A 22,820-nucleotide genomic window follows, 5' to 3' on the forward strand; every position below is an offset into this window, starting at 1 on the left:
AGTATTACATCGCATTGCACTTTATTTTCCTTTGAATGTTTTCTTGCATCCCAAGGTTACGTCACACAAAAGGTAAAAACATGAATACACTGGCATTTTATTTCAGTTCCCAATAAAACACTTTCAATGCTCTATATGGAGGCCAAATGCCTTTAAATACAATAGTTTCTACATCATGAGACCTTATCACCCCCGCTCAACCTTGTTGAGTCTGTCTGACAGGTTTTATGGTACACACATTAGATTTTCAACAAAAATATTAATAAACCTCGACACAAAGCTCAACTCTTGTGTTTGCTTTATGAAGCACAGAGTACAAGAGACAGAATTCAGTGGAAAAAAACAACCAAGACACACACAAAAAAAAAAAGTCGGAAAAGTTTTGTGAGTCCAGAGGAAAAGTGAACCACATGATGAGGTCACTGACGTTTGTGTTAAGCATATATACAGACAAACATTTAGAGTCAAAACACCATTATTTACATTTAAAAGAAGACAGGATACTAATCGCTAACTCTCCACGGTGCTAAAAGTCCATTATGAGTAGAAACAATCCCGTCTCAATGGAAATACAAATGCTACATTTCAAAGCATCTTCACATTTCATGACTTTTACAGAATGATTATCGACATGTTTATACACAGTTTAACCCTCATAAAGTTAATTAAGGCCACGCAGGTTAAGTACACTGTTTGCATATTGCTTGTAGTTATAGTAGCTATTCCATAAAAAGTAGTTAATGCTGCTGAAGAAGCTGTATGGTGCAAATTTCTCCGTGCAGCAAATGCTCATTAGTAAATGTCTGGAAGCTGGCTGTATTTCCTGTCCCAGTATCCACCAGAGAAGAGCCAGTCCTGGGAGCTGGTGTGTGGGTTTTGCCCCTGCTGAAACCACCTGACAACAAAGCAGAGACACATCAGCATTCAGTTTGAGCTCCCATCAAACCAGCATGATACCAGCCTGAAGATCATAATTAAAGAAATCAGAGAAAGCGAGGAGGGAAGGTCAGGCATGATCCATCACAAGGTTATGGGTAATTTGCGTGGGAGTTGGAAGTTTTGGTTGTTTGCCTTCGACTAAAGTTAACTTTGTGCTGTTTTATCTTTGTTGTATTAAAGCAAGGAGGGACATGATTTGGGGAGGGGACTCCTGAGGTGTTTCAGTGATTCCATAAAGTGCCAGGAAGTGGAGCCGCCATGCAGGTGGACGGGGGAGCAGACTAATCACACTGTCTCCGAGCTGTGATTCTATCATCAGTTAATCTCACGCATATCTTAACGGAAAGCAGGACACAGTTATAGAGACAAGACTTCAGTCTAGAGAACAAAAAAAGTGTCTGGAAACACATAGACGGCAAAGTCATGTGATCACATCACACATGTCAGACTCATCATTCAAACAGACAGCAGCTCTAACCTTGGACCCAGGGCAGGAGCACTTAACACCAAAGCCAGGATGTGATAGCAAAACAAGAAAGATGAAGATAAAAATGGAGATTTAGACCAAGTATTCCTATTCCAAAGCAGCAAAATATGGAACAGTATACGAAGAGCAGCAACAAAGACAGAAACTGTACATTTAACCATAATGAAAACTGTACATTAAGTAAATGTAAATTACAACAATCCCAGCTGAGTTCAGCAAATCAAAGTGGATCATCTGAGCTGAGAACGTTCAAAGTTTAAGCAAAGAAATACTTGAACAACTTGCAAAATAGAAGCCACAAGCAGTTAGCTTAGCATAAAGGCTGTAAACAGCAGCCAGCCTGACCCTGTTGAAAGGTTTCAGATTTAGATTCAGAAAAACTTTAGAGGATAAGCCGAACTGATAATGTTCACACTTCATCAATACTAAATATCACTTATTGAGACTTAATGCACGTTGAAGGCCGCTCTCTTAATATTGCCAGGACCTGGTTGGCCCTTCAGTAACAATTACATCATGTCACAATGCGAACTCACTGCATACATTTGCTGATCACATGAAAGCCTGACAGGAGACAACTCGGGTGTCGTCCAGGTTCACTAACAACCTCACCTCGTCTTCCACTCATCATCAGATTTGAAGCGGTTTTTGCGGGCAGCTCTCTGCTTCTCCTCAAGCCTCTTCTTCTCCTCACTGGCGAGGTCTATTTGAATGATAACAGCAGAGTTGCAGATTGCAGTGAGAGCATTTTTTTTTTTTTCTTATTTTCAGTACGTTACCAACAATTATTACCGATGTCACCGTTCTCCATGGCTCGTATGTCTGGCCTCAGCCTGCAGTCAGTCTGAGGAATGGCTCCCTCCATCTCCTGACGCAGCTCGTTCAGCTGCACTGCAAAGGACGTGAAGCTGTACATCTGCAATTAAATAAAAGACGAACTTTGTATATTAGAAGATTACAAACACGAAGCGCGTTCCGCTTATGAGACTACGCTCGAATGATAGCTTGTCATCCGCATTAATCAGTCAGACCTGGGCAGAGTTGGCCGGTCTGGGTGCGATTCTCCACAGCAGCTGGCTGCCAGGAATCACCTCCACAGTGTCGGCAGCTGGAGAAGGAACCTCCTCCTGACCCTCACTGCAATCCTGAAAACAGGAAATACATAATGCTGCACTGAAAAGTCTCCATATGTACCCTGTTCTCTGCAGCGTGCATCATCACACTCACTTTATTTGACTTCATGTCTTTGGCCCCGACAGACACTAATTTTTTCCATCAAATCAGTCACCACATTGCATTATTCACACGCTGATTCACAGTGACAAACTGATGTGATTCCCTGCTGTTCAGTAGGACACAGTTCATACCGCCTTGCTGCCTTTTTTCTCCTCCGCCCTTTTCTTGTCGTTTTTCTTATGCGCTTCGAAGGCGGCTGGGTCGACGACGTACAGGCACTCGGTCCACTTCCCGTAGAGAGCACACAGCTTCTTTTTGCTGCAGAAAACACACACATACACTCAGGCACAAACACTGGATTATGATTACAGTCAGTTTTAGCTCAGTTAAAAACTTCCTGGCTAACAAAAGCACAGAAAGCGATGAAGCTCTTTCATGTCACACTGGTAAATTTCTGCACAGTTCAGCCAAATGAAACATTCTTGGTTAAAAAAAGTTAAAAGGCCAAACTCACAGACTCAGGCGACATCAGGCGTCATGCTGAGTAAACAAACTAGAGTTTCTCATGTCTCATGCTTGTCATCAGCCTGTCTGACTGCTACATAATTTCTTTCATTGCCGTTTTTTATCTTCGTTTATCTGCACATCCCCGCGCGTTTCTGACGTCTATGTTGCATATTTGGTCTTTGTCTGATGGTTGTGTCCAGTCATTAACGTTGAGTCATTGGCTCCGCTGTGTAAGAAACGGCTTGTATTTTTTTATTGAACCATCTGCTCCTTTCTTTTTCCATCTTTATCTGCCTCAGTGGCAGGTCAGCTGACTTTCCCCTCAGTCTTTTAACTTGTGTTTTGCACTAAAGCCAAGTTCTTTCAAGAGCTGGTTTGATGACAATTAATTATTAAATGTGTTGACTGTTCATGGATCCTTGCCTGGTGATTTGAAGCATATTTAAACAGCTTACTGAGTCATATTTGTTCTTAAATATTGGAGCATGTGATATATTTAGGAAGGCACCAGCCAGATAAATTAGCTGTGTCCTCTGGTGCTGTATGTTGCAATATGCCAAGAGGATTCCCAGAGATAAATAATCAACTGTCCAATATTTCCCTCGGCATTCAAGACATGAACAATAAGTCCTCATACCAAAGACTGCTCTGTTTAATCATCTTCAGACCTACCTTTTATCCAGAATATACCCTTCAACCTTATGCAGCTCTTTGCCAAAAAGGCCACATGGTTTGAAATTCAGGCAGCACCTTTCACCCGTTCTAGGTGAAAAAAGGAGAAAAACAGCATAATTTCCTCTCACTCTCTGCAGGCTGAGTCATGCCGGACTTCCTCATCTGATCTGTCCTTTTTCCTCCTCGCTGACCAAACTTCCTCAAAATATTTACAATACAATACAATAAACTGCATAACTTGTTCAACTCTATAAATGTGCAGAATTTGACTCTAATAATCTTTGATAAACACAGCAGCCAGTACACACAGTTTGTCCAAACATTTTACTTGCTGACTGTGTGATTGTCTGTCCTCTTACCTGTGATTGATCAGCTCCACATTTCCATACTGCTCAATCCACAGCTGGCCCACAATGATGTTGTGGACACAGCATGTAGGATTTGTCCATGTGTAGGCTTCGTTGTACCTGGAGACAAAACATTGACTATAAGGGAAACTGCACAGATTTTACACATCAAAGTCTGTCCACAGATTTTAGGAAGTACTGCCCATGTGAAAACTTCCAGAGGGAGCCTCGCAAAGTCTGATAAATTACCTCAAGTGATGTCACTTGAGGCAGTGTGGGCTGGGACTGAAGACTACAACTTTGAACACGAAAGAAATCTGAAGGTGTGGAGTTAGAAAGAAGCTACAGGAGGCTACGTTAGCATAACGTAAAAATCTGCAACATATGTGGTCGAGCTGCATTGTGGGTAATGTAGGCACCACCGTTTGAGAAGAAAGAGGAATGTGTGGAATAAAAACAATGACAGTTCTGGTTTTACTGCATCGATTTGGATCTTTTTTTTTTATACTGTCAAGACTTCAATGACATCATATGAGCGCAATGCTAAATCGGTGAAGTGCTTTCATGGAGAATGCAAAGTTCTTACTTGGGCAGCTCCAGTGTGATGATGCCTTTGGGCTCTGCTTCCACACTCTTCCCCCAGAACTTGAGTTTGGGGTAGATGGATCCGTGAAACACGAAGTCTTGCTTCAGGCCCTCAGCGTGGAAGGCGCTGACTGGAGGGTGGTGGCTCACCTGCTCCGATATGAGCCTGAAGCCCAGATCCTCTCTGGGACCAGCAGGGAGACGGCAAGCAGCAACATGGGAACATCAGAGGAGGAAGAATGCAGTTGTTTTGTCTCATGTAATGTATTTAGTATATGAATATGTGCTGTATAACCCCACTTACCTGACCAGTTCATAGGTTTCTCCCAGCAGAGGGTTGAAGGGTTTACCTGTCCGGTCCCACTGGGAGGCCACAGCGGACACCGCGAACGCAGCCACACACTGCCGACAGCAGGTAAACAAACTCAAAATCATACACACTAAACTCATAAACTAAAATTTAAGTAATTTGCAGGATGTTCCAAAGTGTACTACCTTCATCCTCTCTGCAGAGTCTGAGGAGGTGTTGGCCCGGTGGATGAGGTAAGTGTGCTCCATGTACTCCGTCAGGCGCTGCAAGAAGCTGAGCGGCTCGTTGAAAATCACTGGCATTGTAATCTTGGAGAGCTCCTAGAAAAAGACATGAAGAGAAATTGAAGGGACCAGGTTTAATTACAGAGAGAAAAAAATAAAGTCCATTCACACAGCAGCCCTTTGAAAGTGTAATATTCCTGCGGAGGCTTGAAAAGGCTCAAGGGAATACTGGTCTTCAAACATCTACGTGTTACATCACTTGAAGGTCACTTTGGATAAAAGTCTCTGCCAAAATAATAAATGTAAATGAAGTGCGAAGTATCTACGGTATCTGTCTCTGGTGCAAAAGAAACAAAGATGTAGAAATTTCACGTTATGTTCGAATACAGGATTAATAAGAACAATAGGTTTTTGACATTCCATGTCAGGATTACCTGCCTGAGCTCTTTCTAATCTGTAGGTACAGAAACGTACACAGTAATACTCCACAAGCTGCTCTGCTCATTGCATCTGCATTTACTGAGAAGAAGTGTTGAACAAAGAGACAAAGAGTCTGCGAGCAGAACTTTGATGCTGTACCTCAACACAGCAACGCTTTGAACATGCTAGAGCACCAACGTGCTCGCATATTGGTCGTTAAGCAGGCATCATCATCACGTTCACCATTTAAACCTGCTGTGACTGACCTTTTGGGCACTTGGGGGCACGAGAAACAGGTTTCGAACACAACATGAACACATCATCACCTTTAAGTTGACTGTTTGATATTGCTATCAAACAGCGGTTGTAGAGCAACATTATCATTCATTTGCAGTTGTGTTTCTGGCCGTATATTTACTCTCTTATAACTCTGCTTTTGGTCTCTACCAAGCCCTGAGGGAAATATCTGGGTCTTGGACAGCTAAATAATGAGCTAAAACTCATTATAAAGCCCGCTAAAGCCGAGGGGAGCTGCAGGTTTAGCTGATAATTTGATGCAGGTTCATCCCTGCAAGCAACCCTTTATAAAGATATTGATTCTAACACTTACTTGGTCGTAAAGCAAAGTAGTGGAACAATACAATCACCAAAAGTATTGCAATTAATCCTGAGGGAGCCATGAATGCCTACAAAACTGTGGTTGATCGACAAACTTGCTGACACTGCCACGCTGCTGGCATGGCTACTAAAAACAAAAGGTCTGTATGAACATCACTCTCACCATTCCAATGCAGTTTCTCAGGATACTCCAAATACTGAAGTCATTTCTTGAAAACATCGGTGCAGGCAAGCTGGTTCTAAAACAACACAAACACACAGACATTAACGCACGGCTGGACTGCTTTTATAAGGCGTTCATGATGCATCGACTTTGTGCCGGGGCTCTAAAAATAAACACTTTTCATTAGAGTAAATGTACCAGACATGTAATAGCGGCAGGCGTCATATCTTATTCAAGTGAATATAGCCAACAAAAGCCTGTAATGTATTGAGTGACATACTGGAACAAAGCCCAGAGAGACAATCAACACTGCTATCAGAAGGCGGTCAGCAGCCTTGGAATCATCCATCAGCAGCGCTTATATCTTGTAACTCTGACAGCAGCTCAGCCAGGTCAGACTAGCTTACTGAAGTTTTACAGGTTGGATAATATGCTTGAAATCACAAGAATACATCACATAAGCCATGTAAGAAATAATAGAGGGGTTGATATGATGATAAGTCTTTTAAAAACCATCCAAATAGTCTGGACCAGACCCCAAAGCTGCCTGGAGGGATTAGCCAGCGTGGGATCATACTGCAGACTGATTATTGCGTTGCACTGTGACCTTATCAATATTTAACAGCTCCAACACAGAGCTCGCTTCTTTCAATACAACTCTTTCTTTCCCCTTTACCAGGCCAGACCTGACTCTAAATTATTCAGATTATGAAGTGGAAAGACCTGGGGGAGGACATGAAAATGAGAAACAAGGATCAGGAGCAGATTGGGAAATACAACAGGCTGACATCAATGTCTGGGAGACATTAAAGCAAGAAAAACAGTGCAACAATAACAGCCTGACACGAGGAGACAGGCTCTTTGTTCAGTTTGTTCGTCTTTTGATGAGTGGTGGATAAAAGCGTGGGGGGGTCAGCGGTCCATTTAGGAGACCGTGGGGGCACACAGCACCGCTGACCTATGCTTTGTGATCCCGTTGGGTTGAGCTTCATCCTCGTTTCCATGGTGATCCTCATGCAACATGCTGGTGGGGCTGCTGCAAGGGCTGCTTAACATGACAGAGCCTTCGTCCTCGTCCTCGTCCTCGTCCTCGTCAAAGGAATGGCTGGCCACCGTCTCAAAGCCGCTCAGGGAGATCTCCGAGTCCGATTCTGATGGAGATGGACACACGGAGACAATTCAGTGTGACCGCAAGACGCTTTTAAAGGACCAGTGTGTCGCTCGCCCCACCCCTCCATTTACAGGTGTGTTAAAAAAAATCTACGATGGGTGCAAAACTCATGAAAAACATGGACTACTGTAGAAACATGGTGGTGCAACATGGCGGACTCTGTGGAGGAGGACCCGCCCTCTGTGTAACTCCCATTTTCAGGTGATTACACACTAACGAAAACATACTAATTGACATTATATTCCATTTCTGCCAATGGATCCCCCTAAAATCCAACAGACCGGACCTTTAAAGCCTGATTCAAAATAAAAAAAACAGCACAGTGAACAAAGCTGTCGTCACTGTTCAAACTGGTGGAGGAAGACAACGAACTGTTAAATGACCTAAAAATTGGGTTTATAAAAGAGGCAGTTAACTTCATCCAGTACCTGAGGATATCTTTTAAGGCAACATGAAACATTTCATATGCATGAAAGTAGTAGTATTAGAGCAGGGAAGCACTCAAAACGTTTTTATGCTGCATATATGTTACAATGTAATTTAAGCGATTACAGGTTGTATACTGTTGGGGTGTGTGTGTGTGTGTGTGTGTGTGTGTGTGTGTGTGTGTGTGTGTTGGCTGAGAGGTTACAAGAAATTTCAGTACAGAAATGCTTAATTAGGTTTGAGATAATGGTTTGTATGATTAAAGAAATAACAAGCTGATTTTTGAAACTTGCGGATATCTGCACTGGCCTGAAGTATCAGTACCTCGGTATCAGTCGTGCTATAAGACAAAACTAATCTGAGAATTACAAATTAGTCTCTGAACAATCCTTCATGAACCTTTTCATCCTCATCAAAGCAGTACAGTTAAAAATACAACAGTGGGATTTTCCTCTCTTCTACTTTACTGTATATTGATTCCATTTGTGTATTTAAGTACATCAAATTTCTATTTTTTTTCTTTTTTAACTCCTTTTTAAATACCTGCACAATGTAAATTGCATTGAACATACTGTTTACTTCATATTTCAGCACTACTTAATTTATTGTTCAGTCTTTTATTTCTTAATTTTTTTAACCATCATTGTGATGTATGTTCTTTTTTCCTGCGAGTACATCGGATGCAGTGTTTAAACTGGAGTCAAATTCCTCGTATGTGCATGCATACTTGGCCAAAAAAGTCAGTTCTGATTCAGATTTTATAATGCAAATTTGTTTGTGGATGGCTGCATAAATAAGGGAAAAAAATCATTAGAATATCATTCACAAAAAATTTATATATGCACAGCCATGCTCTGCAACAATAAAAGCAGACCTCTCATGCAAATCTATATTAGCATTTCATTTTATCCAACTTCATCTATAGAACTGCTTACATAAGGTCATAAGACATTAAAGGTTTTGCTGTTGATGAAGTTTAAATATAAAGAACTAAAAACAAGCACAAACTGTCATATTTTCTGTTGTGCAGGCCCAATTTTTCTTTTAGAAATGTCACTACGTCATGCAGGTTTTCCACAGCAGAAGTCATCCATGTGAAAAGGCTCCAAGTTATTTCAAAACAACCAGGCGACACTCGCGCTTACGTCACGCTCGAGGAGCGGCAAAACACACCGAAGACATTCACCGGCGGGTAAAAGTATTCCAGAGTCCTAAAGGTGAACAGAGCAGCGAGTGTGAGCGGGAGCTTGTCACAGCATCTCCTGAGCGTGTTTGAACACTTGTCAACTCACCAGACACGGCGTCGTGGAACTCATCCTCGCTGAGGGCACTCCGCGGCGAAGATCCCTTGACGAAGGATTGCTCAAGTTCGTGGTGCTCTGTGGCGAGAGTCTGCAGCGCTTCGGAGAGGATCTTATTCTTCTCCACCTCCTGCTCCAATTTCAGACTGCGCACCTGAGCTCGCCACACACACACACAAAGAAAGAGGGCTGATCAGTCACACAAATGGACACAACGTGAATTCTATCTTCCACATTTGATACCTGACAAATAATTTGTCTTCTCGGCTACCAAAACGTTATTCAGTCTCGTCTTTACAGGAGGAAGACAAATGTGCGTGACTGTCGGACCGGCTGTGATGGCAGTGGGTCTGCAAATAAACAGCCTGTTGACTGACTGATCACCCCCTCAGCACTATCCTCTCATTAGCAGACCCACAGAGAGACAGAGATGGAGCTGCGAGGGATGAGCCGTGTTTATCTGTAATGGAGGACAGCTGCCTTGACGCTGCCTTCTCAAATGGCCTGCCGGAGAACATGATTCCTGTGGAGGAGAGGGGATCGGGTGACGGGTAATGGACTCGGACACAAACCATCAGCCAGACCTGCCTTTTATGCGAGACATTAGTGTTGATAATATGAAGATGTGCTCATTTTTCACCTTTCTGACAATCTCATTGTTTCCACTGATAGTCTGACAACGTGTAAATGCAAAGTAACCAGACCATGAAAGAGGCAGAGTTTGACTGTGGACCGGTGGAGAGGCATCCACAAGGTGGTAACCAGGCCTACAGCAGGCAAGGTGAATCATGACTACAGATCACCAGCCATCGCTGCAATGAACTGAACTTTAAAGATGCAATTCCTGCTGCTTGACCCCGACACAGGTGGTGCAAACCAGCGCTGCGGGAGCTGGAGGTGATTCAGTATCTTTCCTTCGCAGGGGCAGTGAGTGCAGACCCCGCTGCTCCATTCAGGCTGCATATGTCACGTGAGACTGAGATGTACAGCGCACGTCTGAGTTATTCCTATTGAGACCGGGCCTATTCATGGTGAGAGCTCTGAGATCCTGTGAGCCTTTTATCGCGCTCTGCCTCTGCAGATCGCAGTTCAAAAGGCTGCGCAGCTGAGCGATGGAGGCCCGGCACAGGTGTAAGCCCTGAAAGCTCCGGACTGGCTGTTGAGCTGAGAACATTCAAATGGTTTCTGGCAGCCTCTGGGAACACCAGCAGTGCCGTCTCAAGATGCCCCAGAAATTCAGCTGTCTTGTTTATGAAGCCGTGTTAGCGAGCATGTGGGAGTGGGAGGAGATAACAAGTCAGGGAAAAAACCCAGCACAGCGTAACTGAATACCTTCTGATTTTCATAATTCAAACTTTGGTTTTCAATTGTTTTGTCCATGTCTTTGTCCACTTGTGTATGCAGGTTTCTGGTTTTAGAAGCAGAAAAAGACATCAGACAGGCATGTTTAAAAGGACTGTGTTATCTAGCGAGGGTGAGCACTCCTTGATTTACATTTTCAACAACTGAAGTGTGCATTCATCACTGCATTCAAACACTGCGGAGCATCAAAAGCAGAGAGTAGACAGTGGGATTAGCGTTCTTCCTGAAAATGAAATGTTTCCTATCTAACTGCATTTGTTTTGAAGATATCACTTCAGCTACAGTCCAAATGCATCAATCATATTTCGAGCTACACAGAATGCAATAAGGAGAAATATGCCCACACCGATGGCTTGCCGACATGCCTGCTTTTTAATAACTAAATTTCTTCATTGTAAACAAACAAAATTAATTAAAGTAATTTGCAGTTTTCAGAGTCATTCTATTAAGCTGAGATGGTTCCATATTCTGTTAGCATCCAGAGGCTGCTGCGAACCTTCTGTAACAGCCAAGCCATGTTAGATGAGTAATAAAGTCAACGATCACTCAGAGGTGAAAAGGAAAGCTCTCAAAAAGCTCTCGCTCAGTCGGTGTTAGATTTCGGATGGATTCTTCGTGAGATAATGGCCGTCTTTCTTCAGCGCTGCTCTGTGGTGCGTCTCACCGAACTGTTCTATGTGTAAATTAATTAAAATAAGCTTTCAGTATGCTTCACTGGCACACGCAGACTGCTGTTATTAGCTGGTATTCCTGGAAATCCTGTTTCCCAGGATTAAACCCTTGAGAACAGCGACGAACTGTCAGTCTGACGTGATGCTCAGAAAAACTCTGATAGGCCATCACACAGAATCTAAATCTAAGACACCCTTTGATCCACAAACTAGGTTGTAAGCTATTGTGTGTAATTTGTTTCAAAATTAAGATAATGGGATTATAATTGTGACGAAATTCATATATACACCCTCTTCGATACTTACACTCTATACTTTATAATCAGCATTATTTTTGGGTTTACCTCAATGACATATTCTTGCAGATGCTAACTTTCTTTACATAAGAACATATCCATACACATGTGCACAGGTCATTCAGTCCAACTGTTAAAGCAGCAGTGAACATTAAGGATGAGGCGGTATAAATTTGTAAATATAGATTTTGTGACATTGTTTGTCTGCTCTCTGAAAATGACCGATCTACGCAATGTTTAAAATCAATGAGCAGGATTGATTTAAATTACATTATGAATGACATTTTTAGCCATGCTAGCAATGACTGAGGACAGCAACTTTAGTGATCCTCCACGTATTCCTCCAGCGTCTCCTCCATGAAGTTCAACAATACCATCAGGTGTACTTTGTGTTCAGTGCTAATTAGCAAATATTAGTATGCTAACAGGCTAAACTAAGATGGTTAAAATGGTTAACCTACCAGCTAAACATCAGCATAGTAGCATTGTCACCGTGAGTGTGCTAGTACGCTAATGTTAGCATTTAGCTAGTTTAGCTAAGTACAGCCTCTTAGCGTTGCTAGCATGGCTGTTTTGTTTTACGACTTTTTTCATCAATACGATGAAATATGTTACTCTGTCAGGTATTTTATTGGCTGGATTAGGCAAAAACAGATATTTGTGTTTGGTCATTTTATCCATAAACACTTAATCTTTGCACTTTCACCCCTCAATGCCTGAAAGAATCTCAAGTTCAGTATCCATCTGAATTACTCTCAGCTTTAAGTTTACAAGCCATTAATAACTTAACACACATAAACAAGCCACACAGAACCACAGGGGAGCCTCCTACACTAAAAACCGGATATGGATCTTATGTGACTCACCATGTCGACACTGTGCTTAGTCACGTGCTATATACATTACACGTTAATTATTGCAGAGTTTATGAACATGGTTGGCACTTGTTGTGAGCTATAAGCGGTGCCATCTATTTTCTGTCCTGGAGGGATGTAATCTGTCCACTGAATCCTTCCATTATAATCAAACCCATTGAATCACCCACAAAGAAAACCCATCTGACAGCTTATAATCACTGCACTCCACCGAGCTGCTTTCAGAAGGAGGTGTGAATTGTGCCGCTGCTTTCTTGAGACGCATGTTTTGTTTTTACATGTTGTTCTTAAAAAAACTTCACCGTATATCTGGGGGTCACAGACAGTACGGATCCTGCTGATTAGAGGATTTCTAGTCTGCATAGTTTTAAAGGGTCAGTTCACTCAAATCACACAGAAATATATTTTCTATATGTGGTCTCTACATTGAGTTGAGTTATTTTAGTGAAATTACACACACACACAAAAAAAGACAAATAGCTGCTAATTGTCAAACAAGGACACAAATCTGAGCCCGGAAGTGGCGCTTACCCCTTCCTGTCGGGAGAAGAGGCTGAGACAGACACTGAGACTGGATCTGGTCTCGCTGGACAGATCGGAGATTTCTTGCATTTTCTGCAGAACGGCGGATGGAAACCCTGAGGGGACAAACACGTCAGCAAGGGACCACTTGCACAAAGTAACGAGCGAAATTAAAAAGTCAAACAAGCTGTTTAAAAAGCAGAAGAAGCCAACAGCCAAGTTGTTTTTTTCATACTCTCAAAAAAGCTTTAAACAACAAACACAGCAATCCTCTAATGACAGAAACAGATGGTGCAGACTCTTAATTACGAAGAATTCAGACATCATTCCTTCAGTGCTGTGCATTTAAATCTGCTTGATGATGCTTGTAATTTTAATCACACACTTTTCATTTCCGCTCCTGAATGGTTCTCCTCCATTAAGTATATTACAATATCTAATAAAAAACATTTAATCAACAATCAAATAACAGGTTTTACTTTCTTCCAGTCCGTCATTTTTCAGCATGGACAGGAAAGCTGCCACCTCCTCTTCCAGTTTTTTGTGGCTGGCCTCCGCCGTCTGTTTTCAGAGAGATGAGAGGAGACTGCAGATGAACAAAAGCAGCGCGTGGTGGGAGAGACGGGGGCTTTCTAGTTCAGCGAAAACACTACTGATCATTATGCTGCCATGCAAATTATGGATTTTCTTGTTTACAGCCACCTGTAGTGAGTCTGTTAGCTTCCCGAGCGATATCACGTCCTCTTCCTCCTCTTCCTCGCTGCCCTGGTCTTGGGAGCAGTAGTGTGTGCTGTAAGCCGTGTGCTCTTCCAGTGCGTCCAGCCATGCCTGGAAGATCATAACAGGTTTCCTTGGGTTTTCACATCCTCGATAGCAAAAGTTACAGCAGTTTTCTTCTGTTGCACCCTGAAGGTATTCTTAAAGTCTATGAATTCTACCTTAATTCTATCTTAATGCTAAGACTCAGCTGAGGCACTGCTGTTTTCAAGATTTTTGAACCCTAACCCAAGTCTAGTCTCAAGTCTTACAGGGCAAGTCCAAGTCAAGTTTCAAGTCTTGAAGAGCAAGTCCAAGTTAAGCCTCAAGTCCTTGAGGGCATGTCAAAGTCAAGTCTCAAATCTTGAAGTCAAGTCTTAAGTCAACAGAGGACAAGTCCAATGTCTTGGCATCTTGCAAGTCTTGCAAGTCAAGAAGCAAGTTTTCTGGTCTGTCAGCGTTCAGCGTGAAAATTCTGTAATGGAATCAAGGCATTTAGAGCCCAGTTGTAAGTAATCAAAGCATCTGTAAGCATCAAATAGTTCAATGAGAACTCTCAAAATAAAGCCGCTATTGTGCAGAAAATGTGACATTAGTTCCTGTCTGTCTGGAACATTGTAGTGTTTCTACATCCTTGGTTTTCATCTTAATACATGTCTGGCTGGTCGCTTTAAAATCTGGATCAATCCTGATCTTGAATGTGACTACGCTGCGTCATAATTAACGCTTTAGCTTTTCAGCAAAAGCTATAATCATTAGGCAGCAGGGTGCACGAGGGATCACACTTCAAACAGCTTTACAGGTGAAAAAAAAAAGCATTACTGGAAGTCAAGCTTAACAGCACACAGGCTTGTGTCATGACAGGAAAAAAAACCTTAAGCACTCTAAATCCAAAGCCCTCAAAGGCAAATTGTTGAGTGCACAGACATTTTTTGCTGGATTCAATGTAACTAACACGGTTCAACTTTAGTTTTAATAGTTTAATCGCACTCTGATGATTATGAAGCACCATGTCCCAGCTGTGTTTACAGGACCCAGGAACCATTATGCACAAACGAGACTTATGCTAATGCATCTTTTCAGCAGTTAAATTCATTTACATTAAGCTGTAGGACCATTTAGATTAAAAAAAAAAAAACATTCCTTGCACAGGCGGCTGTGAAGATGATGAGATAAAACATTAAATGTACTGTGTTCGTTCTGTTCTCAGTTGAATACACGTCCAAAGGGATTATCAAATTATTCTGCTTTATTTGTGTTTTACCAACATTTTTTGGAATGAACACAAAATGGTAATAATTTGTCGAAGAAGGGCAGGAGATAACTTGATCTTTAGAGGAGTGTTTGGGACTACGAGCAGAGGAGAAATAAAACGTACTTTTCTGGTAGCCTCCGGGTCATTTTGAGGTGATACTTTGAAGTGATGCACACTGTCATCGAAGCACTTGAGGGTAAAAAGGCAGGCATCTCTGGCTCGGATCTGGAAAGGAGAACATCAAAAACATTCCCTTGTACAAAAGTTATACTCACAAAAACGTACCACGGCAGTGAAAAATTGGGATGCAATTCTTAAATGTCGGCTTACCAAACAGTGAGCATGTGTGAGGGACTTGCAGCCTTGCCTTCTGACATTGGCAGCTGCATCTGACCTTCATATGAGAGAGGAAGAGGTTATATTTTCCTGTGGTCCTTTCCTTTACAGACTGGAATCTATTTCTTAACAGGTTGATAGATTTTCAATGGAGGTAAAGAAGACACAATCCCTCTATTCTTTAACTTATCTGTCATTTCAGGCACCTTTCTAATCAAAAGCGTGCAGGACTTCCATTTATCTGTTGCTGAGATCTTTTCAAATGTCTGATTCAAGGAGCAGAGCCAAGGTGAAAGACGGCACCTACTGTTTTGAGTACCACGATAAAACTCCATCTTGAAGGACGACCCAGTAGGAGCGCCAGCCAAAAAATCTGGAGCTCTGCGGGATGACGCAAACAGAAGAATCAGCCATCAGATTTTCAGACATTTCTATTATTGCTCCTTCTTTTCTGGTTCAGTGGTGGCTGAGAGAGAAAACAGCAAATTGGACAAACATTCACAAAGAGACAGGCGAGCTGAAGTGGACACACATGAGCGAGCTACGCGCGTTTGTTATCACACTGATTAGCTCAGCAGGTCGTGAATATGAACTCAGTTTTAGGGTCTTCTCGGTGTTGCCATGTTATTTGGAAGCTGCCATAATTAGCAGTTTCTGACTTTTAAACAGCATTAATATCAACATGCAAGCAGTAATTATAACTGGGACTCGGCTGCGGAATAATAAACATTTGGTGTACTTGTGAGTGTTTTCAGCAGCAGGATGCTGTATGTGTGAAAGGCTCAAAATAAACTACGGTGACCATGCTCATTGCAACAACGGAACATGCTAACCAGTGAAGCGTTGAGGCTCACTGATGTGTAACAATTGAGCTCTAAGGCACAAAGGAGTAGACTATCAGACAATACTTGTTGGCAGGATTAGTTCACTATTGTTGTTTTGTGTCCTTCAAGCTGCTATAATAAACATTTTCCTATTAACAACAAATCTTGTGGCTATCTATGTGTCACTACTAGTGATAAAATCAGAATTATCACCCGATTCTGCAGTTCTGCAGCAACATGCTGGTGAACATAGTAGAGCATTTAGCTGCCAAGAGGCAGATCCCATAGGAGTTGGTATAGAGCAAAACAGAGCTCTGAAGAGAGTCAACACTGGACTTGGATTCATCAGGTGGACACAAACAGCACTCCAAATGAATGCTAATATTGTTTCAGATACACTGGATGTTAGCCACAGCCACTAAAAGGTGATAGTATGTCAATTTTATGACTACAGTTTATTTTCCGTTGCTCCCAAATAGCCAAAAAAAAGTCAGTTATTGCAGGTTTAACTTAACCGTTAACGTGACAGTAAGTGCTGTCATTGCTAGCTTACTAACCTGCTCGTGGCCGAAAGGCTCCATTCAGAAGCAAATCTAACTATGGGCCTTTTTTCGCTGCAGATATTGTGAGGCAGCACAGCAGGAAAAGTGTGATTAATAATATTAATTATGACCATAATTAAGTCTTCATTCAGGTTCCCACTCAAGTAAAAATGTGTGCCATAAAAAACTGTGAGACTGCATGCAGTTTGAACAGATAATTCTTCAGTTTTCGTGACTTTCTGCACAACATCCTTCCATCACTATATGTTAATGTGCCTGCAGTGACTCAGAGAAGCCTCTATTATCTTTTCCTGTTAATGTAACATCCTCATTGTATTGCCTGTGAATCAAGCTGCAGGTCACTGACTCATCATTGTCCCAGCCTTTATTGAAGCAGTAAACCAATCAATGCCCAAATCCAATTCACTGTGTAGTGATTCAATCCCCAGTGAACTAAGTTTCAGATGCATTTCAGATGGTTTCAATAATGAGAACAAGATGAAGACTTCTGTCCTGATTTTTTAACGGCGGCTTTTTCACAAACATAGTTTTTTTAAAACAAGCTACGAATATGAGCCGAATAGAGTCAGTCAAGAGTTTTAGCCTCCATTCTTTGCACAAAAACCAAATCATTCAGACAACATGCACATGCACAATGTCTCGTGTGATAACAATCATGTGTTTGCAGCAACAGCAGGGACCCTAAATGCAACATATGAGCTGTTTTGTTGAGTATGGTTTCTCCATTTGCCTGTTATCTCAATCTCTGTCGGGGTTCTCTCAGCCACCACAGATAATAACTCCCAGACTTTACCTTAAAGAGGAATCCCTCGTACTTCTTGACATGGCGGGTCATACCCTGAAAGAGTCGCAGATGAGAAACATGAAGAAAGTAAAAAATAAATCAAAGCAAAAATCAAAGTGACTTTAGGATGCCGACTATGAACTGAGAACTCACTCGATGAACGCTGGCTTCAAGGAGCTGCTTCATTGTTGTATCACTAGCCAGATCAAACACCGTCTGGCCTGTGGGTGATGGACAGGTGGTCATCAGAAGAGAAGTACAACAACACACCACATGTATAAAGAGAGGACAAATTCAGCTGGACTAAACAATATTCAAAGGCCAGGTGACAACTGCTACAGATATCAAGAAGAATATTTTTGGTAGCAGTTCTTTAAAATAATAATAAGACTGGTGTTATTTTAGATTTTTCTCACAGAGATTTTTTTTTTTTTATTACTGACAGCCAATTAAAGAAGAAAAAAGGTGTAATTCATAATTGCCAACTCTGGCTAATGGGTCTCACCATTCTTGTTCTTGATGGTGGGGCTGGCTCCACTCTTGAGCAGCTTCAGGGCACACTGCTTCTGGCCGCGATAGGCTGCAGAGTGCAGCGGAGTGTTTCCCAGCAGATCTGTGCAGTTGATGTCTGGAGGCTTTTTCCTGCTGAGCTGCAGTGAACACACAGGATACAAACAGATGGGTTGTCTGGTCCCAGATATCCTGCAGGTATTTAGTATTCAGGTAAGAACAAGCATGCCTCTGATTTCTCACTCTGTGTCCGAGAGCTGGAATAGTGAAGATTGCAATTGCTTTTCAACACTTATCTGCCACTGTTCATTTTGTGTGTTCAACAACTCTCGTTGCACATATTATTTTTTAACTAATCAGGTTTTCATGGACACTTGTTTTGTTTTCCCTAAGACTTAAAGGGCGTAGTCGATGGTACACTTGTCTGGACTTGTGAAGATAGTTAAGAGTGTAACTGTCAGTTCACGTACAGCTCACAGTGTCACTGCTAACATGCTGATGTCAAGCAGGAATAATCTTTACAGCACGCAACATCTTAGCCTAGCTTATTAGCATGCTACCATTTGCTAATTATCACAACACACCACAGCCGAGGTTGATGGGATATTATTTGTTTCATTTCACAAGTTTCATTTTGACTTAATGATAGTGCGAGATGGGAAGATCACTGAAATCGAATGCATCATGAGGGGATCATGAATGTCCGTAGAACATTTCATGGTAATCTGACCAACTGGTACTTTTTCCCACCACAGTAACTACAGGAATTAGCCCAAGTTACCCGAGGAAATTCCACACTATTATTGGTCAGAAGGTAAGGGTAAAGCACATGTTTCAGCCTTCAGCTTCAAAGCTTTGGGGATATTAGATCAGTTATCAGCATCTGGCACTAACCAGCTGAGTTAGAGCTGAAAGGTCTCCTTCTCGTGCAGCCTCCAGAAGTTTCTCCTCAAGCTTCCTCTCCTCCGTTCTCTCGGCCGCTGGTACCAGTTAAAGGATGTGATTTACAAGGACAAAGGAAGGATGATTTTAGAATTTTCTATACATTATATATGAACAACTAGCATGAATGAATATTGAAACATTAAGCATAGAGATTTATAAAATATATGTTTCCATGAAATCTCTGAGATGACAACAGGTCTCTCTCACCTTCTAGCATGCTTCTGATCTCTGGATTTTGAGTGACATCTTTAGGAATCTGTGCTGTCCCATTGATGACAGTTGCACATGCATCATAGTGCAGCAGCAGCATGACAACCTCCTGATCAATACGTGATTGATTGATTGATTGATTGACTGAATGGATGAACAAATGCATGCACAGAACCATACTATCAACAAAGAGACGAGAAGAGAAGAGAGAAACTTAAAATCTGAAAAACTGATGTTGCATTCGGGTACCTTTCTTCCTGTGAAGGCAGCTTTGTGCAGCGGTGTATCTCCGATGTTATTTGGCAAGTTAACATCTGCCCCTGCCTGCAGGTGGAACAGCATGCACACGTTAGCCATGCAGCCATTCAGAATTCAAAGCAAATATCTTGAAAAACTTTAAAAAAAGAGGAAACCGTACCTTCAATAATTCCTCCACTACATCTCTGTGTCCAAAGTAACAGGCCAAGTGAAGAGGCGTCCATCCCAGGTTCGACTTTTTCTTACCTGAGAAAACAGTGCATACTGTGTTACACCACACACTATGATTCACATCATTCCCACATGTTAGTCACGTACCCTTGCAGTTTATGTTGATCTCCGTCTCCTGCCTAATCTTGGACATGAGGAGCCTCTGAATCCCCGGCAGATCTCCGTTCCGGGCGTATTGCAGGAACTGCTCCTCTGGCTCCAGCTGCTCCATGGACCCCTGCAGAGGAAACGCAGGGGAGAAACAGCGACAGCATAAAAAAGATGCTTTTTAAGTCTGTGACTCAGCTGTAATTAAAAAGACGCTTTCAAAAGCACACGTCTCTGAAAAGACACCCAGAAGCTGTAGGCGGTTTATGCTTATTACTAATCATTTAGAGCTTTGAGCGAGATAGCACGAAAAGCTGATGATCCTGTAGGTTTATCAGTGGAAGGACACTTTCATCCAGAGGCAACATTTAGGTACTTTGCAAGAAAAGTTTGCTTTAAAAGCAAAACTCTTGTGCAAAAGGAAAATATATCACAGCTTCCTGTTTCAGTGTCAAGTGCACATTAATGCCTATAACACGCTTGGATTAAGAGCCAGAGTCTACAGCTAAGCTAGTGCTAACATCAGCATGCTAACATGCTAAAGGCAACAATGCTAACATGCTGACGTTGAGCGGGTGCAGTGCAGCATTTCTGCAGATGTTTGGTATTTTGATCTGATGATGGTTCTAGAGGAAAAGTCATCACTTCATCCTGAGGTGCACCTGAATGTGTGTGCCAAATTTTATGGCTATTTATTTAAGAGCTGTTGAGACATTTCACAAATGTCCATCTGGTGGTGGCTGCAGAGAAAAAGTCATGGGATCGTCGGTAGGTTTCATCCTCCGGGGAGCACGAATGACTGTCGCAATCATTTGAATTCTTGTTGAGATATTTCTAAACAAAGTGCTGGACCGAGCGACTGACATACACCAGCGTGGATCAAAAAAAAAAATTATCAAAATCAAAGAGATTCTGACCTTTAGTAACTAGTATTGGTCAATCTGTTATTTCCCATGATGCATCTTTCATTAGACCCTCCCTGCCTGGTGAACTCTTTCAACCACCACACCTTCAGTTAATGCCACAGGCTTTCTGCTATAAACAAGTAGAAATGACTTGGCATCGTCTTCAAACTGTCAGCTTCTATTGCTTTAACCGACATCATTTAGGGGCATGTGAGGAAAAAGTCACAAGAGTCTGTTTTGTCAGATAGGCATTAAAAAGCAGCTGTCAGAGGGGATATATGGACTATTACAAAAGATGGCAGTCACCAGACCGGCCTTACAGGAAGGAAACAAGTCCTCCCGTTCCCCTTTACACAGCCTAAGTCCACATGACGTTCTACTTGCAATCAAAACGCTGGTATGTGCTGACAACAAAGAGAACGCTTTAAGCAACGTGGAATGTCACATGGCTGTGAAGGATTAATGAGCGTCATTGACAAGAGATGATGAATCAAGCGCTGAAAATTAACCTCTGAAACAGGTTTACCTGGGACTGAAAAGCATGTGACACTAACGGTAACTCAGCCTGTCTGTCTGCTGTACGCTCCAACGTCTGGGAAACACCCTCAATATCCTCTCCGTGAACTGTAACTATATATTGTCACAGTATAATCAGAACACGTGCACGCTTTTCTTTGGCGTCTCTATTATCAATATTTGAAATCCTGCTTTAATTTGTATTTCTATTCATTCATTATATTTATTCTGATCTCTCCCCTGACTCCCATTTGTGCCCTGAAAGGTTTTTTTTTCCCAACTATAAAAAGTCACACCTCATACATACTTTGGGCACAAGTCTTTAAATAAAGAACTTAATGGGAATTTTTTACAGTGGTGGAAAGTAACTATGCATATTTACTCTAGTGCTATATTTAAGCACTTGCATTTGACATTAAAAGGTACATATGATATGCTTTTTAAATACAAAACATTGTTAAAAATGAAACCAGTTTCACCAAATCTGTTAATAAAATCAGGATGTAGTTGTTAAGTGTTCCACCAAAGAGTCATTTCCCTTTTAAACTTCTCATATTGTACCATTTGAATAACTGTTTGAGACCCAAAAGTGTCAAATTATCTATTATTCCCTCTCACATTAATCATCTCACGACCCCTCAGACTTTCTTATTGGGGGGGGGGGGGCATACTTTGGCAACCAGTGGACTACACTGTCTATAAAGTCATTAAACCTACAGTCCACCATACTGTTTATGCATCAGTGTATCAGTACTAACAATCTATTAATGTCATACATAATAATTTTCCTTTTGACATTTTACTGATAATATTCTGGACTTTTATTAAAGATTTTGAACGCAGGAATTTCACTTTTAATTGAATGTTTTGACGTTAAGGATCTGACTTCTTCCACCACTGCTGCCTTGTCACTTTAACATTTGCATCTCCAGATTCTACACAGTGAACACAAGAATGAACATAATACTGAGAAGTGATGGCAGCTGTCTACCTAAAGGTGACATGAAACGGACTGATGTGTCTCTAACGCATCAGCAGTCAGGCGGACACTTACTGCTTCAACCAGTCCGGTCCTATGGAGTCAAATCCGGGGTGTTCAGGCAGACCTGCTCTCACACGGGCCCTCTGTGCGGCTGCATGTGATGTATTAAGCCCCTCTGAGCCGCTTCCTGCCGCTCTACAGCAACACAAACGGCGCGGCGCGAATCATCCGACACATCACACTGTCTCTCTCACACCTCACTTTCGCCATTTATCGTCTTCAGCTGATACTTAGCGGACCAATGGCGAAATATAGCTGTATCAGCCTCTCTCACACACGCCTCTGTTTTCTGTTTACACTGACATCAGCTGATCTCCCTCCAAAGCGGAAGTCGCCCGGACAAACCGTTGACGCCTTTAAAAATAAAAGCCCTGACCGTTATTTGCAAACGCAGAATAAACCGTCCAGTGACCAATAAGTCACGCCGCCCCTTACACAAGGCCAGAAAGCTGAAATTATAAAACCACACACACTAATCTGTTCGTTAAAGTTGTCTTTTGCGTCGTTTTTGTCCAGAAAGTTT

At 42.0% G+C, this 22,820-nt stretch overlaps 1 protein-coding gene across 4 annotated transcripts; it reads right to left on the bottom strand.

Moving 5' to 3' along the window:
- Positions 1–4: 4 nt before the first annotated feature.
- Positions 5–22,611, bottom strand: osbpl1a (oxysterol binding protein-like 1A). 4 transcript variants are annotated; one of them, XM_076726377.1, is made up of 29 exons: positions 22,310–22,592; positions 19,835–19,964; positions 19,677–19,762; positions 19,508–19,582; positions 19,256–19,367; positions 18,998–19,083; positions 18,099–18,243; positions 17,747–17,814; positions 17,603–17,647; positions 15,730–15,803; positions 15,417–15,480; positions 15,210–15,311; positions 13,778–13,903; positions 13,555–13,636; positions 13,085–13,191; positions 9,341–9,503; positions 7,410–7,602; positions 6,452–6,527; positions 5,212–5,346; positions 5,021–5,118; positions 4,718–4,900; positions 4,144–4,251; positions 3,782–3,871; positions 2,794–2,920; positions 2,458–2,571; positions 2,219–2,342; positions 2,039–2,129; positions 1,418–1,438; positions 647–895 (listed from the first exon to the last, which is right to left on the bottom strand). In XM_076726377.1, the coding sequence occupies exons 2-29, from the start codon at positions 19,956–19,958 to the stop codon at positions 793–795; spliced, it is 2,922 nt and encodes a 973-aa protein (XP_076582492.1). In that variant the 5' UTR covers positions 19,959–19,964; positions 22,310–22,592; the 3' UTR covers positions 647–792. The 4 variants fall into 4 exon arrangements, with proteins under 4 accessions (XP_076582496.1, XP_076582494.1, XP_076582492.1 ...); XM_076726381.1 differs by lacking the exon at positions 1,418–1,438 and having other exon boundaries at positions 5–895; positions 19,256–19,402; positions 22,310–22,611; XM_076726379.1 differs by lacking the exon at positions 1,418–1,438 and having other exon boundaries at positions 5–895; positions 22,310–22,603.
- Between the last annotated feature and the right edge of the window lie 209 nt (positions 22,612–22,820).

The sequence above is a fragment of the Chaetodon auriga genome, chromosome 3, assembly GCF_051107435.1.
Source record: "Chaetodon auriga isolate fChaAug3 chromosome 3, fChaAug3.hap1, whole genome shotgun sequence".
Classification (NCBI taxonomy): Eukaryota; Metazoa; Chordata; class Actinopteri; order Chaetodontiformes; family Chaetodontidae; genus Chaetodon; species Chaetodon auriga.

What these genes read in the sequence shown, in the direction of transcription:
- osbpl1a (XM_076726377.1), bottom strand. Translation starts at nt 19,958, where the DNA reads ATGGAGCAGCTGGAGCCAGAGGAGCAGTTCCTGCAATACGCCCGGAAC. An exon ending in TGAGAAACTGCATTGGAATG is followed by an intron (nt 5,347 to 6,451) that starts GTGAGAGTGATG and finishes GTCTTTTTCTAG; the next exon opens with GAGCTCTCCAAGATTACAAT. An exon ending in GCTCCTGCCCTGGGTCCAAG is followed by an intron (nt 896 to 1,417) that starts GTTAGAGCTGCT and finishes CTTTGTTGTCAG; the next exon opens with GTGGTTTCAGCAGGGGCAAA.